The sequence below is a fragment of the Mycena indigotica genome (assembly GCF_014461135.1).
Source record: "Mycena indigotica strain 171206Taipei chromosome Unknown Mind.scaff0004, whole genome shotgun sequence".
Taxonomy (NCBI): Eukaryota; Fungi; Basidiomycota; class Agaricomycetes; order Agaricales; family Mycenaceae; genus Mycena; species Mycena indigotica.
In genome coordinates this window covers 3,071,447-3,087,719 of record NW_023503003.1, presented here as the reverse complement: position 1 = coordinate 3,087,719, position 16,273 = coordinate 3,071,447, and the positions used below count along the sequence as shown (strand labels likewise).

Genomic DNA, 16,273 nt, shown 5'->3' with positions numbered 1-16,273 from the left:
CAGGCGTGACTTGCTATAAGCAAGCTTTTATGAGCACACACTGCGTTTGTGGTAAACACAAACGTTTGTACCCGGAGAGTCCAGCTTCCACAAGATGAACCCACCAGCGATGTCTGTTTCTTTGTTTTTTCTTCGTGATAAAGCTCATGCCAACTTTAATTGCACAGACCTACCCCCTTGACTATAAAAATCGAGGACCATCTACCGTTCTCCCCCGCTCTCCAGGAACCTTCTTTCAAATTCCCTCCTTCTCCAACACAACCCAAATTGACCGAACGTGGCCGCCGATCCGCTCCTTCTGAATCACATCCTCGTCGAGCCCATTCTCGTCGACGAGATACGCCTTATAGTGCGACATCCATGTCTTCTCGGACACGGCGAACGCGTCCTGAACCTACTCAGCTCTTCGCTCTAAAAAAACTGTACAACATCAACCCTTCGCCCAGTATCGAAGAGAGAACCACTCTCGCTCTCGAGATCGGCATGTAATTCAGAGAGACACAAATTTCTGGCTTATGACTGTGGCAGGCATGGATGTTTCAAAAGTAACCAACTACTTTCGGAACCAGCGGCAGTCAACCCGAAAGAAAAAGAGCAACGCGCGAAGTGACGAAGAATATACGGACGGTGGTTCAACGTCAACATCGCGGGCATGCACTCCTTCACTAGTTATCAGACGACGTGGTTCAAGGCGTATCACTGCTGGGACACATTCTAGTGACGATGAAGAGCAAGAAGAAGGCGAAGAAGCGGTTACACCTCCACCTTTGTCAACACCTCAAATCTGGATTGCTGACGCTCTGCATGAAGCCAGGACTCTGATGGCTGTCCAGGAGTGCGATCCAGGTCTTGCAGCGGATGCTTTGCTCCTTCTGGAGTTCCAAGCGACATGTCAATATTAGTTTACTTGTGAGTTACTCCCCCCGCGGACCTCCCTTCAGCTAAAATTCCCTAGAATCGTATTGTCCTCCTACTTGTTCGACCTATTAAAAGATGGTTTTTCAAACCTTCTCCATGTTGTGCAGTTGTACAATAGTATAGCCTTACAAAATCTGAATATCCACTCAACATCTTGTGTCTGACTTTTTTTTATTTCGTAACGCGTGACGTCTAGTCTGGACTACTCCCAACAACTTCAGATGCAGGCGGCCCAGTCGGGAGCTCCGTATCCCCCCGGAGACGATTCTACAATATTGACCACCGTCTCTGCCGACCTCGACAAGCTCAGAGCGGCAACAACAGTTCGGAAATCAGTTTCGGTCGACTCTTTCGCCAATTATTCCCGGGATGCCACTACCCGACCCACTCGAGGTCATACATCGTCTGCGGCTGAACCACCACGAGGTCTCATCATGCCCAGTCGAAATCCGGTCCAAATTACCAGCAGAAATCGGGGAGCCAGCGTCTCTTCTACGCAATATGACCCCTCGGTAGATTCCGATGTCGAACGTGATGCTTTCCATGAGCGATACACTGCGACGGAGAATAGCAAGCTTCGAGGCGGAGACCTTCCACTTCCACCAAGAACAACAACTCTCAGTTCGACTTCCAGCATGTCCAGCATCATCAGCGCCTCCACGACTTCAAGCACCGAAGATGGCATCCATATTCGACAAGTACCACGGCCACCCGCAACATCCAGAGCCCGTAGTGGAAGTCTCGGCGTATACCCTTCCGCCAAGTATAGCCATATCAATACCCGGTTGGCCGAGGTGTGTTCCTTTTCTTCACCGAACAACATTATGCTCACTCTTTTGAAGCTTCGGCCTGCAGCTCAAGACACACTCACTCTTCTCGTTGTTGGCGCAGCGAAGTGCGGCAAATCCGTTATCGTGAAGAAGGGCCTCAAGGACTATGGCCTTTCCGAGCCCGTCAACCACTCTTTCCAAGTGCAATCCAACTACTTCTCTTCCAACTGTGAGTTACCGGCGCGGAACTACCCATCAACTCTGACACGGCCCCACAGATAGTCTTCGTGTCGGTCGCATCCGAGATGGGGTTGACGAGTATCCTTTGCATGTTATTGAGGCAGAGGTCTCAAAGGTTGCGTTGGAGGACGCTGTGTGGCCAGAGGGCTCTCCCACTATCGACGGTGTTATCATGTGTTATGATGCCTCGGACGCCGACTCATTTTTGCCAGTCGAAGGACTGCTTCGTATGTCCTCTTGTGTTTTTCGTGGCTTCATGCTCATTTTTTCAAGGCCGTTTCCGATCCATGATGATACCAACACTTGTTCTCGCCTGCAAGTCGGACTTAGACCGGCGGGTGGACCCACAAGGAGCGGCAGCGGATTTCTTGCAACTGTATGACAATGGCCTAGTCGAAGTCTCGAACGTCCAAGAATCAGGAAAGAAAAAGATGCGACAGGCTTTCGAGTGGTTGATCAAAGCCGTGTTCCGTGGACGACGTCGGTGACCTTTTCTGCATCCATTCCATGTCTTCATCTGCTTTATTATAGACTCGAGTCGCAGTGAATCTGACCTCGACTACCGCAATCCTGCTTCACCCGTCTTACTGATTTCACCACCGCCCTGGGAAATATCAAGAACAGTTACTCCGGCGGCCTCTTCGTCGTCGATGAGTACGCTTTCCCATCACGGCGCTTCATCACGGCTGTCAAACCCTCCATTGCCCACAATACCCGCTTCACGTTCTCCCACTGTTCCCAACTCCCCCACCCGAGCCCGCTCGACGGGCGACCTTCTCTCTGAGCATGAGAAGTCCCGAACAAGAGACTGGCAACTTGACAAAGACTCCGGCACCATCACAAGAACTAGCTCTAATTCAGTGTCATCATTGCAAAAGCCGCCACAAACTGCTATCGAGCCCGTCTTCGACCCTCCGCCAATTCCTAAGGAGACAAAGGAGAAGGAAGCGAGTAGTAGACCGTGGGCCACTCTTGACGAGCTTTTGGACAAATTGTTGTTCTTGGCCGTAAGCGGCGATGGTGAGCAGTAGCCGTAGTCACTTCTTTCTCTCCATACTAACTTGATTCATAGATCCAACTTACATAACCCATTTTCTCCTCACATACCGGCGGTTTGCAAGCCCAAGAAGTGTTCTGTTAGCTATGCAACTACGGCTTCGACAATTAGACCAACCTTCTGGTGACCCCATGTTTGCTTGTTTTGCCCAGATGAGGTAGGCAGTCTCTCTTCGTTCATTCAAAGATTGATTTCCGTAGAATATGCCATTTATTGGAAGAATGGATAAGAGACTATCCATACGACTTCAAGGTCCGCGGTACACCCAGCGCCCTGTCTGCCCTTTTCAAATCCATTACCTCCAAAACCTACCTTCTCCATTATGGCGCCGATTTTCTTCCTTTCCATGAGCTACTTCCGAACTTGGTCGACAAGGATGCCGCTTGGGCTCTGACACCTGATTATCCCGAAGACGAGAGCGACTATGATGATGACGAGAAGAGCGCTGTTCTCACGCTCGGCAGTACCCATAGCTCTGATCCAGAACTCCCAGCTGCAGCTCGGTCTCCCTCCAGTAAAGTCAAGACTCCTGCTACCTCCAGAGAACGCAAAGGAAGCATCCCGTTTTCCGCCAAGCTCATCAGCGCGCCGCCTGCTCTCAACGGACCAGGTCCATCGGACAACTCAGAGGCAAACTATCGGTCGACATTGAAGGACCTCCTGAAACTCGCATCAGATGTTAATGCCCTCGAGTCCGAGGATATTGCCCAAGAAATTACGCGACTGGAAGCTAAATTGTTCTTGGATATCGAGGTATGGTTATTGCGGTTGCAGCGTCAGTCAGTCATCTGACGGTGTCCATTAGCCCAGGCATTGGTTGCGGTACACTTTTGTGTCAGGCAAGAAGGATCCAGCAACTGATTCAATCGCTCGGTTCAACGACTTCTCTAACCATCTAGCTGTCTGGTCAGTCTAAAATTATCTTTTGACCCTTGTTCCTCATGCGGGTTATAGGGTGGTTTCGATGATTCTATGTCATGACAAGCACAAGATGCGGGCCAAACAGATCGAAAAGATGGTTGAAATTGCCCAGAAGTTGCGGGGTCTTAACAACTACGCTGCACTGCGAGCGTTTGTCGCCGGGATCAACCATTCAACATTTCCTGGCGATCCAACCATGGAACATTTCAAAGCCAAATCGCCAGACCAGGCCAAGAACTTGCAATCATGGGATGTGTTACTTCAACAAATTCGGTCGCATCGGGCATATCGTCTAGCCCTGCGAAATACGAAAGGCGCATGCATCCCAGCTTTGTAAGCTGTTTGCGACACGATTGACATTCGTTTTATTCTGATGTGATTGCGCATAGGGAGGTTCATGTGTCAGACCTTATTCGAGCGCATGAAGCTAATGACGACACGAACCCTTCAGACCCCAATAAGATCCATTGGGGCAAATTCAACATGATGGGTCGCTTCATTAGCAGCACGACCCAATGTCAAGCTCAATGTCGAGCCGTTTCCGACTATTCCTTCAATCCACGGCCACATATCACAGAGATGCTCCTTGCCCAATGCCTGATGTCAGAAGAGGTAAGCAGCCGTTGTCCATGCAACAAGTGATTGACTGGCTACTTCAGATGCAAAAGTCGCGTATAGCGCTCCCCGACTCAGACTTTGTCGATGGACCCAGCCCTTCGCGTGTTCCGCCCACGCAGCCAAGCTCGACTTTGGCTCCGAAAGACATCAACAAGATGCGGAAAATTTTCTCGTGGTGAAGGGAGTCTTTGGCTGGCCATCTACTCTCGGTTGTAATGCCACGATTGCTTTTATACCTGCAATGTAAGCTGTAGTAGTACACATTTGTAACTCGTTTCGGTGGATTTTATGTGACAAGTGTGTGATTTCTATATGGAGCTAATTTTTACTCTCAATGGACGACTACATTTTGACCATCGACTCGGATGTTGAAGACAGTGGACCAACCACAAAAAGCAAAGACGATGCCGACCTCGACCCTGACTTCGTGTTTGATCTCTCGGGGGACCCGTATGTGGATATTGGAGATGCCGCTGGGTTAGTTGACCTAGTGAAGGAGGGACGGAAACCAGAGCCTATATCGGTTGAGGACATCATTGCTCGACGAAAGCAGGGTGTAAAGAGGAAAAGAGACGAAGATGAGTCGGAGTCGGATTCGGAAGCCAGCGAACTGCAAGAGGAAGATGAGGATGAAGAGAGCGATCCACTAGCAACCTCTGATGAAGAGAGTAACGCTGATTTACCCTCAGACGAGGATGGCCCAAGTGACCGAGGAGAGGATGATGAAGACGAGTCAGAAGAAGAAACTCAGGCTGAAAAAGAGAGGAAGGCTGCTTTCTTTGCGAGCGACGAAGGTGCAACAACGCAAGAACACTCGTCATTTCTTTCCATGAACCTTTCGCGGCCACTGCTCAAAGCACTCACCAACCTTGGTTTTGCTAAACCAACACCGATTCAAGCTGCCACTATTCCTGTCGCGCTATTAGGGAAAGATGTTGTTGGAGGTGCAGTGACAGGCTCTGGCAAGACTGCGGCTTTTATTATTCCCATGATTGAGCGACTCCTATATCGTCAAAAAGGCGCAAGAGCTGCTGCTACGCGCTGTCTTGTTCTTGTACCAACGCGAGAGTTGGCCCAACAGTGTGTCGAAGTCGGCAGAAAACTCGCTGCCCATACAGACATCCAATTCTGCCTCGTTGTCGGTACGTTTGAAAGCAATTTCGTCGTCTTCTTACTGATACCAGAGCGTCAGGTGGGCTATCTGTCAAGTCTCAGGAAGTTGCATTGCGGAATCGACCAGACGTAGTGATTGCGACTCCTGGGCGGCTTATTGACCATATCCACAACTCTCCCTCTTTCACTCTGGATACGCTCGATGTACTCGTCCTCGATGAAGCTGACAGGATGCTGTCTGACGGATTTGCGGACGAATTGGCGGAAATCATCAAGTCCTGCCCGAAATCTCGGCAGACGATGCTGTTTTCTGCGACGATGACTGACTCGGTCGACGAGCTTGTCAAAATGTCCCTAAACAAACCTGTTAGGCTTTTCGTGGATCCCAAACGAAGCATCGCTCGGGGACTTGTTCAGGAATTCGTTCGTGTACGTGCTGGCAAAGAGGCAGAACGATCCGCACTTCTTGTTACCTTGTGTAAGAGAACGTTCAAAGGCAACGTCATAATATTCCTACGCAGCAAGAAGCTAGCTCATCAAATGCGCATTGTCTTTGGACTGCTGGACATGAAATGTGAGGAGCTACATGGTGATCTCACTCAAGAGCAGGTGCTAATTTCAAATTTAATGTTGTCGAGCGTCTCTTACCTTCCCCAGCGGCTTACCGCCCTCCAGCGATTCCGCGATGGTCATGTTGACTATCTTATGGCGACGGATCTGGCTTCACGAGGGCTCGATATCAAGGGTGTAGAAACGGTCATCAACTATGATATGCCTGGCCAACTCGCTCAGTATCTTCATCGAGTAGGACGAACTGCGCGGGCCGGAAAGAAGGGGCGGTAAGGGTTATTTCGTTCCTTGCAAATGTCATTTCTAACGTTCACAGATCTGTCACTCTTGTTGGTGAAGCTGATCGTAAAATGCTCAAAGCTGCCATCAAGCACGGGTCAGAGACGGATCAAGTTCGACACAGAATTTTACCAGCAGACGCAGTCGCAAGATGGACTGAGAGGCTAGACGAACTCAAAGACGAGATAGCGGAGATATTGGGAGAGGAGAAGGAAGAAAAACAGCTGCGCCAAGCTGAAATGGAGCTGAAAAAAGGACAAAACATTATTGAGCACGAAGCCGAAATATATTCGCGTCCAGCGCGTACCTGGTTCCAAACAGGGAAAGAGAAGGCGAAGGCTGAGGGTATGCTTCTCAACTGTCCTATGCGTTTTTTTTCTAAAATACCCGGGCAGCTCTGAGTAAGCAGCAACATGAAGCGGGCACAACAAATAGCAGCAAACAGCACTCTCAAATACCTTCGGCCAGCGAAAAGGTGAGTTGGAGGTTCTGTGCCAACTCGGCTCTAATAGGGTCTGTATAGCCCAAACGCGATAAATTTTCGGGTCTTACTCGTCGGGCCAAACGGCGAAAGCTGGCAATGGAGGATGACAAGGAGTTTGGTGATGCAAAGGAGACGGCAGCTGCAATTCGTTCTGCAAAGAAAAGCGGTCGGCCCACTAAAATTGGCTTGCCAGAAGCCCGCCCATCAAGTAAGAAACCAAAAAATAAGAAGCGGCCTGTGCGAACTGGCGCTGGGTTCGAACGGGATACGGACAAAAGGAGGAGTGCTGGAGAAGGTATCCGAGCCAAAAAGGGAGACGCCATCGGCAAAAAGCTAAAAAGAGGCAAAACGACATGAGTAGATACTTAGCCTGTGACACGATGTGACGTTACGCGCCTTGTGGTTCGGAACGATGAGTAGCTTTTCGTCGTTGGCGACTGTTCGTCTGCCGTCGGTCTGTCGACTCCTTGAATCTGCATGTTGCCCTGACAAGGACCTATTGGTTTTGGTTTCTCGTCTTGGTGGTCGAGATCGTATCAGCCTCTGGAAAATGAATGGCGCGAAAGCTTGGGAAGTCGATGTTGCAGCTGACAACAACTCAAGCGATCATGTTGTTGGCCTTGCTTGGAGTCCAGATGGTACTCACTCTCATGTCTCTATTTCTGACTTTCACTGTTGTTCAGGACAAAGCATTGCTGTAGTTCATGACCCTCCTCGGGTAACCCTTCATTCCCTTCAGGATGGCCATGAAGAACGCACTCTCTCAATTCCAACAAGTGACCGTGTGAAGAACGTCTGGTGGTTTCGCGCAGAAAAGACTGTCGAAGTCAAAGCCGTACCTGATATCCTCAAAAGAAATGGATTGATAGTACGCCCTTTTGCTTTGCTACTCCGAGGTCTTGACCGGTTTGCAGCCAGGATCATCGCACTCGATTCTCAAGACATTACCCCTCCTTGATAGTCTCCAAGAAGATTCGCAAAAGCTCACGTTAGCAATTTATTCGTACTCGACACTATAATAACCATTTTTAGTGCGACCGATTTATTTGCCTTTCAAGGGTCACATACGAAGTCGAACCAGAAGACACCTCTCCCAGAGGTGATCAATACCTGGCCCATCTTAGATTCCGATCCTGCAGTCGCCTCGATGAGCTCCAGAGTAAAGCCAGTCGATTCAACCAATAAGCATTTGGATGTCCCGGATGAAGCCAACCTGGATAGTATTTTGGTCGTGACAGACGATTCTGGTCGGGCCCATTTCTTTCTTGACGGAAGCTATAACCTCGGGGCAATCCACCTGGGCGCAAATATTTCCATTCCTTCGCTTTCCAAAGTCCCACAAGAACCCGATTTCATCGTTCATGTCCAGTCCGCTGCTCATGATCTTTCCTCGACTCCCCTCTCTCCGCGCTACCTCAAATTACCCATGCTGAAGCAACGTTATGTCCGCGACATGGCTAGATTATCCACAACGTCACGAGAACTCGTCTGGTATTGCATGCGTGTGGTTAAAGAAATGCGAGTTGCCTGGTTTGGATCAGAAAATCTTAGTGGAGCTAGGGAAATTGGGCCTCAATTCATACGTTCACTGGAGAACAGGCAAACCGAGCACTTCGGTCGTGCGTCATGTCACCATCGCTACGACACAGTCGTTTTTAACGACCAGCAGAGCAAGAGCCGACGGCAATACTTGATCTAACATACCTTCTTCTGACGAGGCGCGGCTCTGAGTCGCTGAACGACTTCCTTGGCAGTGGTGACCAGATGAGCGAACGGGCATGTAATCGTAACTTGACATCAATTCCTGGGAGTCTGACGAACCTTTTGTTAGGGTATTCAAAAATGGGAGTCCTCGATGACAGAGGCTTTGACAAAGCTACGAGACTACTCGGAGAAGCGAGTGGCTCCAGCGTGTCAAAGATTGCATCTTGTCCTTGAAGAGGCCCTCGGTTGGTCGATGTTGTGAGTCCACGCCTTTCATTCACCTACCGGAAAACTCATATATTGTTGGTCTCAATACTCTCCCTTTCAATTGCAAACAACAGAGATTCAGATGTGTATTGAACTAGCGGGAAGAGCAATTTTCATTGCGACATGGCTGGCAGCTATTGCGCGTCGGGAACTTTTCAGATTCAAGGAATTCATCACGTGGCTTCGTGATGGTGCGTTGATGCTCGTTTGTTTTCCGTCATTCAGTGGATTTCATAGCGATATCGTTTACCACATTAACCGGTGACTTCCAGTATCAGCATCGTCACGATACACTAGAAGTTAACAACTACTTGACCGCTGGCTTGGTCGTCAGCTCCATCGACAAATGGTTCATGGGTCCAGTTCCACAATTCAATCCTCAAGATTTCGGAGTTCTTGCTGGAGTGCCTGATTTAAGATCTGCCCTCGACCGAGTCTACACTCCGCTGGACCCAGCCGCTGCACGTTGCTTCCTTGTATTCACTGTTCTCCGCGGCTGATCAACTGCGCTGCTAGATCGCGTCACAAAATGACCTGAATCATTTGGACCGAAATTTGGATGCTTTAATACAGGAAATAGCCACCAGATGCCAACGAATATTCGACCGTGCAGCGGGGGCGACATCACGGTATGCTTCAATTTCGGCCCAACAAAGCCAGGCGACAGCAGCGAGGCTTCCCCAAATGGCCATTCGTGAGCGGATGATTTCAGAGGTGAGTCCAAACGGAAGTCTAGTGTCACTTAGTAAGCCACGCGTTCAGGATAGTGGCTTTGTTGAATATCTCGTTTCGCACACCCGAGCGGAATCGTCAGATCGGACATTGTGTAAGCTGATTCTCTCTCTCTTCTACGTGGCGACTACTACTACAAAGTCCACCAGTGTGTTTAGCGCGACTACGCTTCGATGGTGATACTTCGCACAAGCCCTCCGTCGGCGTTGTGCTTCTGGATGGAACTCTTCCTGGAGAAGGCAAGGCAGTAATCGTCGATGCCCAGTTCTTCGACGACCAGTTACTCGTGGTTGTCTACCGCGTTTCAGGTATGGAGTTAAATCTCAACTGTTGTTTGCGACTGGATGCCACCATAGACGTGCCATTCATGGCGACGGTGGGTTACAGTGAACTAGACTATGAAGAATTGGATCCAGAAGGGTATACGACGCGCGAAGATGTGATGCAGCGAGCCCTTGAAATGGAACAAGGCCAAGTAAGTTTCAACCACCAATACCATCGGACTTGCGCCGAATTTCTTTGTGTAGCTTGCTCCGATACCGATTAAGGAACAGCGACGGTTGGTCCACGGGGCTGGGGCTGTGTCGCTGGCATTAAATGGGCGTGTAGGGAGGAGAGTGGCTTGCCTACTTGATGGCGCGGGGACTAACATGGAAATGCTCGATTTGGAGACCGATCAAGTAGAGGAGGATGAAGTTGAAGAATAGTCGAAATCGAGATGTAGTCTCGTTCCTGTCTAACAGCCAAAACTTTCGAAGCTCAAAAAAACGCCACAGCAAGGTATCACCCGCCCTCGTGGCTAAGCTGCTTTGACTGGACCTTCTTGCTCCATGCTTTCTTTATAAAAACCCGTTGATGACATCCGTCCACTCGAATCCCCACCATAGAACTCTTATTTCATCGCCACATAATCACCGAAGCAACCTTGTCCACAACCAGATGCCAAAGAGCATACCACAGACAGAAGAGGCTCGACAGGCAGAAGCCCAGGTCGGTTCATGTCACTGGCTGAAAACACAGCAAACTACCCAGACGACACGCTAGATGCGAAAGAAAAAGAACGCGGAAGCCCAGGCAAATTTTCGCAGGCGAAGGGCGACTTATATCTCGACGCTGGAAGAAACTGGTCAGTAGGCGCCCACAGACACCCACAATGCTCAACTCCATCACCCACAGTCACAAACCTTGAAAGCGTTGTTATCCAGCTGCAAGAGACGAGTCGCGATGCCCGGGTGGAAGTGCAGGTACGTCTGTAGGGCATAGCAGCGTGGTTGATGGGTTCAACAGCAGTTGAAGGAATTGAGGCAACAAAACGCCAACTTACGACACGAGTTCCGAGAGCGAGAAAAGTTTTGGCGAGGCCTGTGGCAGTCACGCAAGACGACTGAAGGGGACGAGTTGCCGGCTGGTCTCAACAATAACCTCCATTCCTATACTCCAGAGGGAATTGCCTATCGCTCGGCTGATGATCCCAGCATTTGTAACGGCCAATATACCCCCGCACCGCCTCATGGCTACCACTCTCCGTATCCCACAAATGAAACCTCTTCTCCAACCCAACGCGCTGCCAAATTCAACCCATATTCGTATTCGATTTCCCATCGTGACCACTCTTGGACTACTGGCGGTGACTCAGCAACAACACACAGTGGATCTCCAACTTTGGCGTCGCCGTCCGATCTGTCCTTGCCGTTTTCTGCTGCTCGATATGGCGAAGAGTCAAAGCCTGTGCTCGATGGAGCGCAATATGGCTTTCCCGCGAGTCGGTCCATCTCTCCAACAAGTACTGCTGTTGCCAGTGCCCCCACTCCATTTCAGTTCACGACTGATTTCGATTTCCACCGACAGTCCAGCACCAGCGAAATCTCGCTCTCTGGCCCGGGAAGCGATGCCGTGCGCTACAGACTGGGCAACCGGCGGCCAGACTCCATTCTCCCTCCGCTGATGGAAAGTGAACGAGAAAGAGAATCGTCTCGTCTCACTCTACCAGCGGACTCTGTTGCTTCGCGGACAGCTTCTCCCAAATTGTCGGCCACGGTTGCAATGCTCAAGGCACAAACATCTGGAGGGTCGAGAAGAACACGGACCCGCAACAGAAAGCTGCCTGACGCTCGCAAGATTGCTGAAGTAGAGAGCCTGAGTGATGTGGAGACACGACCGTCTAAACGACAGCGGACGGGGACAGAAGAGGATTAGGCGTGGGGTAGTGCGATTAGGGTCTCTCGCTTTCTTTCTGAACTTAGGACATTGTAAATATCAGATTGTCGTAGTGTGTAGTATAGTCAACGTTGTAGTATCTTGCTATCTTGGAGCTGTCATTCGATTGACTTTCGGAACTGCGACGTCCCAAGGACCACGAATTTCACTGCAACAAATGAGAACTTTGGCGCGGGGATCAATCAGTCAGACACACTTTTTGAATTTCTGAGCCCAAACCAGGACCGCCGGAGCGAGGAAGGTGAGGCTTAATTGCAACACGATATAAACTCCGATGACTGGGCGGAGAAATGGGAAAGCAACGATGATCGAAGCTATAAACAAGACGACGGTGAATGCGACTTGAAGCCTGGCGTGATACGACTACATCGGCATAAGGAGCAAGGCCAGGTCAATTTCCAACTCCACGCACTGCTAAACGGTGGCGTAACCGAGGAAACAGAGCAAAGGTTTGAACCGAAAATAAAATCAACGCGAACACAGCAAGATCGTTGGATAGACGCGATGCAAGTACAACCGATGCCGAAATGGCAGCATTCATAGACAAAACTGAGGTAAGCCTGTTCTGGAACGGTCAACCGCTGGCTTATAGTTTTGAGATATGGTCGACCTCTCTCCGCGCAGTGAAGTTGCACTATAATCTGCGAGAAGGGCGTTGAGTGCAAACAGAATTGCTGATAATGCCCAAATTGAGTCGGACGAGGTTGCTGCAGTGAGCGTGCGCAACACCGGCGAAAGGGACATGAGCGCCAAGAAAATCAGAATCGACGACTTGACTGCCTTGACGCCTGTGGATGATGCCGTGGTTGGTGACAAGAATATCGGAACAGAGCTTACGGTTAGCGCGTCGATGAGCCGTGGCAACCACCTTTCGCTCAAGAAGCTCCCAAAGTAAATATCCGACCAAGAAGCAACTGACAGACACCCAGACAAGCAGGTGTGCATCTAGCTGATTCTCTCTGAGACGCACAAAGACAGCTATAAATACGAAAATGGTGGCGAGATGCTGGGTGATTGCGCAAGAAAGCAGAACAAGCGGCCAATATGTGTATGGTCGAAAGTTGTCTATATCAGTTTCAGGTCAAAGACCGCGCTTGAGTGGGGGGCTGGAGTGGTACCATTGCGACGCAGGAACAACAAGAAGGACTGAGGGTCAAAATAATTGTCAGGTTGAGGTTTTCGATGCCATAGATATTCCATGCGATGGTGGTCGAAAGCAAGCTCAAGACAACGTAAACTAGCATCAATCCCACTATCTCCTTCGTTGAATACTTAACGACAGTCAATTGGACAAGGACTCACCACAAGCCTCTCCTCCTGTCGTGGCTCCGGCTGTAGTCGGGAAGAAGCATTTGCTGCGGCTTTGGCGGCCAAAGCGCCGTTGTTTGGTGTCCCTCGTTTCTTGCTCTACCGAAACTCTGAGTTCAAGCTTCACAACGAGAAGAAGGAGGGTACGGCATCGAGTCTGGCTTCCGCTGCTTGCAAAGCTGCAGCTCGTGGGTTGTTTGGTCGAGTGTCATCCGCAGCCCCCAGGACAGTATGTCCACCTTATTGTGTGAGCGCGAATTCAGAGAGGAGCGGTTTGCTACCTGAATAATTCGATTCGCCCTTGGAGCATAGGGAACCCATGGTGATGGATCAGACCAAGAGAGTAGTGTACACGGGAAGAAAATACAATTTACTGTGGATTAATGACTGGGGCATATTCGCTCGTCGTCCCCCTCCTCAAACTTCTCAGGGCAATAGGTGCGCCAGGCGTCCAGGCATCCCACCACCTTCTTCCTGCCTCCCAGGGTAGCTGTGGCTCAGTGAAACCTGCTTTCACCATCCTGCTCTTGATCCCCGCGCCAAGCAACAATCCAAACACAGTCAAAAGGAAAATTGTAACAACCAACTGGTCTCGAGGAGAGTCCCGCTCTATATATATTCACATAAGAGACTGGCCGAAATCGAAGAGCATTGGACACGTACGAAAGCAGCGTGCCTCAACATCGCCTTCTTTTCCAGTCGCAGTATCAGGATTTGTGTCGCCCAGAGACGCGCCATGACACATTGGCAAGTTCTGGTTCAGACACCATTGCTTAGTGCACGAAAGACAAGGCTGGGATGGGTTGTCAGGAATTTCGAGCGGCAATATTGAATAATTGGCGGCAAAGCAGATGCCTGACCGCGTTATTATGAGTAACAGTGATTGCAGCATGATAGCGCACCCACATTTACAGAAGTTGGTAGCTTCCCATTTATGCAGTGCGGCGTAGGACGACGAAACAAAGCTGCAAATCAAGAGCAATAACCAGACGACTCGGACGAGTGTCGAAGACATAGAGTAACGCGCCTGTCACACCACATAATGTCTGCCGAGTTCGACGATGTGCTCACTAACCAGCCAGTGGTTATCGACAACGCAAGTCGTCTGTCTGATTATTATTCTCCAACTCAATAGCACTCAGGGCTCGGGTACGATCAAGGCAGGGTTCGCCGGCCAGGACCAGCCAAAATGTTTCTTTCCCTCTTTGTACGTGTAACGGCCAATTGTCGAACGGCTGCTGACGCGCCCTTGTTAGTGTGGGTCGACCTAAACACTTCCGAATCATGGCCGGCGCGTTAGAAGGGGATCACTTCATTGGAAAGAAGGCTGACGCATACCGAGGGCTGCTGAAAATTAAGTATCCGATGGAGCATGGCATTGTAACGGACTGGGACGACATGGAGCGCATATGGTCCCATATCTACAGTGAAGAACTGGGTACCCTTAGCGAGGAGGTTAGTTAGTCGAACTATCGTTTCTCTCGTCTCATTCTAATCCAAACAGCATCCTGTCCTCTTGACCGAAGCACCTCTCAATCCTCGCAGTAACCGCGAACTTGCCGCTCAAATCTTTTTTGACACTTTCAATGTACCCGCACTCCACATGTCTGTCCAAGCCGTATTATCATTGTGGGCGTTTTCACAATATGCAGTATTGCTTGCCTCATATCAGTCTAGATACTCTTCTGGAAGGACAACGGGCATTGTTATCGACTCTGGAGACGGTGTAACGCATGCTGTCCCCGTGTTTGAAGGTTTCTCAATGCCGCATGCTATCCGTCGCGTGGACCTTGCGGGAAGGTTGTTTTTCTACTTGGACTACGGATCCAGCCAACTAACTTGGGAGCGTGCATAGAGACGTGACGGATTACTTACAACTCTTGCTCCGCAAATCAGGGCACCACCTCTATACGACTGCAGAACGCGAAGTTGTGCGGGCCATCAAAGAAAAATGTTGCTATGTCGCTCTCAACCCGACAAAGGAAGAGAAAGAGGCTCAGGGACGAACTGAAGAATTCCGACTGCCCGATGGAAACGTGGTTCAGGTACGCCAGCGGGTTGGATTCGCCACAGGATCTAATCGACCAACAGTTGGGCAACGAACGCTTCCGCGCCCCAGAAATCCTGTTTAATCCCGAAATAATAGGGCAGGAATATGCAGGAGTTCATCAAGTTGTCGTTGACTCAATAAATCGCGTCGATCTCGATTTGAGGAAGGGCTTATACTCGAATATCGTGTTGAGTGGCGGTAGCACGCTTTGTCGAGGTGGGTCTAGTGTTGAGAACCAACTCGACTCTTTTCTGACCAGGCACAGGGTTCGGTGATCGTCTGCTGAATGAGGTCAAGAAAACTGCACTCAAAGACGTCAAGATCAGAATATATGCTCCCCCAGAAAGAAAGTACTCGACTTGGATCGGTGGGTCGATTCTGGCCGGTCTAAATACATTCAAGAAGGTGCGGGTATTCAACGCATTGCTTGCTTCTCCAACCCTTTCTTTGCTCAGATGTGGGTATCGGCCGAGGAGTACCAGGAAGACCCAGAAATCATCCACAAGAAGGCTGGATTCTGAGCTGTAGAGTTATTCACCACGCACTTATGATACCCTTTGTAGTATTATTCTCGCAGTTATAATGTCGCATATGATGGCTCGGAAGGGCATAAAGCATGGATTTCATGGTAACATACAGAGTGCCCAAGTTTTTCGACGTAGCCCGCCACCGCAAAACATCCACCAACAAGTTTACTTCTTCTTGGGGGCTTCCGACGCCTTGGCCTTTTTGGTACCACGGAACTGATAATTCGCAGCAAATAGTCAGAATGAAGCAAAGGCTTATGAATGGAGCATCGCACCTTCTTAGCACGATTCTTGCGCTCCTTCCGCAGTTTGCGCGACGCCTTGTCGGCCTTAGCCATGAGACCAGCCTAGTTGGAAACAAAAAGCAATAAGCAAAAATAGAAGGATCAGATCAGGGAGAGGGTGCTTACACGACGCAAACGGTATTTGGGCTCGAATTTTTTCTGGGACGCCTCGTCGTCGTAGATCAGAGCAAAGCCGGTACTCCTCCCGCCACCA

The 16,273-nt window shown here is 50.0% G+C and overlaps 6 protein-coding genes across 6 annotated transcripts; 5 read left to right on the top strand and 1 right to left on the bottom strand.

The window, feature by feature from the left end:
• Window positions 1–1,139: 1,139 nt before the first annotated feature.
• MIND_00487100 (Ras guanyl-nucleotide exchange factor) lies at window positions 1,140–4,703 on the top strand (the record flags this gene model as incomplete). Its single annotated transcript, XM_037361670.1, has 11 exons — window positions 1,140–1,712; window positions 1,761–1,917; window positions 1,967–2,155; window positions 2,202–2,408; window positions 2,460–2,948; window positions 3,001–3,142; window positions 3,186–3,738; window positions 3,791–3,891; window positions 3,940–4,239; window positions 4,296–4,518; window positions 4,566–4,703. 11 exons carry the CDS (start codon window positions 1,140–1,142, stop codon window positions 4,701–4,703), a joined length of 3,072 nt encoding a protein of 1,023 aa, XP_037221962.1.
• Window positions 4,704–4,858: 155 nt separating this feature from the next.
• Window positions 4,859–7,327, top strand: MIND_00487000 (DEAD-domain-containing protein; the record flags this gene model as incomplete). The annotated part of the gene is made up of 6 exons (XM_037361669.1): window positions 4,859–5,666; window positions 5,717–6,246; window positions 6,295–6,476; window positions 6,524–6,831; window positions 6,882–6,961; window positions 7,010–7,327. The coding sequence occupies 6 exons, from the start codon at window positions 4,859–4,861 to the stop codon at window positions 7,325–7,327; spliced, it is 2,226 nt and encodes a 741-aa protein (XP_037221961.1).
• Window positions 7,328–7,382: 55 nt separating this feature from the next.
• MIND_00486900 (DEAD-domain-containing protein) lies at window positions 7,383–10,380 on the top strand (the record flags this gene model as incomplete). The annotated part of the gene is made up of 13 exons (XM_037361668.1): window positions 7,383–7,608; window positions 7,654–7,838; window positions 7,885–7,958; window positions 8,003–8,589; window positions 8,640–8,746; window positions 8,802–8,932; window positions 9,047–9,132; window positions 9,179–9,402; window positions 9,458–9,655; window positions 9,704–9,767; window positions 9,823–9,981; window positions 10,030–10,148; window positions 10,201–10,380. 13 exons carry the CDS (start codon window positions 7,383–7,385, stop codon window positions 10,378–10,380), a joined length of 2,340 nt encoding a protein of 779 aa, XP_037221960.1.
• Window positions 10,381–10,612: 232 nt separating this feature from the next.
• On the top strand, window positions 10,613–11,869 carry MIND_00486800 (BZIP domain-containing protein; the record flags this gene model as incomplete). Its single annotated transcript, XM_037361667.1, has 4 exons — window positions 10,613–10,663; window positions 10,718–10,799; window positions 10,850–10,917; window positions 10,961–11,869. 4 exons carry the CDS (start codon window positions 10,613–10,615, stop codon window positions 11,867–11,869), a joined length of 1,110 nt encoding a protein of 369 aa, XP_037221959.1.
• Window positions 11,870–11,974: 105 nt separating this feature from the next.
• On the bottom strand, window positions 11,975–14,213 carry MIND_00486700 (Phosphatidylinositol N-acetylglucosaminyltransferase; the record flags this gene model as incomplete). The annotated part of the gene is made up of 12 exons (XM_037361666.1): window positions 11,975–12,038; window positions 12,087–12,253; window positions 12,303–12,450; window positions 12,501–12,678; window positions 12,728–12,955; window positions 13,009–13,142; window positions 13,193–13,297; window positions 13,346–13,437; window positions 13,480–13,498; window positions 13,573–13,807; window positions 13,862–14,053; window positions 14,105–14,213. 12 exons carry the CDS (start codon window positions 14,211–14,213, stop codon window positions 11,975–11,977), a joined length of 1,671 nt encoding a protein of 556 aa, XP_037221958.1.
• Window positions 14,214–14,259: 46 nt separating this feature from the next.
• MIND_00486600 (Actin-related protein) lies at window positions 14,260–15,769 on the top strand (the record flags this gene model as incomplete). The annotated part of the gene is made up of 8 exons (XM_037361665.1): window positions 14,260–14,405; window positions 14,455–14,653; window positions 14,703–14,827; window positions 14,876–15,045; window positions 15,095–15,243; window positions 15,290–15,464; window positions 15,514–15,653; window positions 15,704–15,769. 8 exons carry the CDS (start codon window positions 14,260–14,262, stop codon window positions 15,767–15,769), a joined length of 1,170 nt encoding a protein of 389 aa, XP_037221957.1.
• Between the last annotated feature and the right edge of the window lie 504 nt (window positions 15,770–16,273).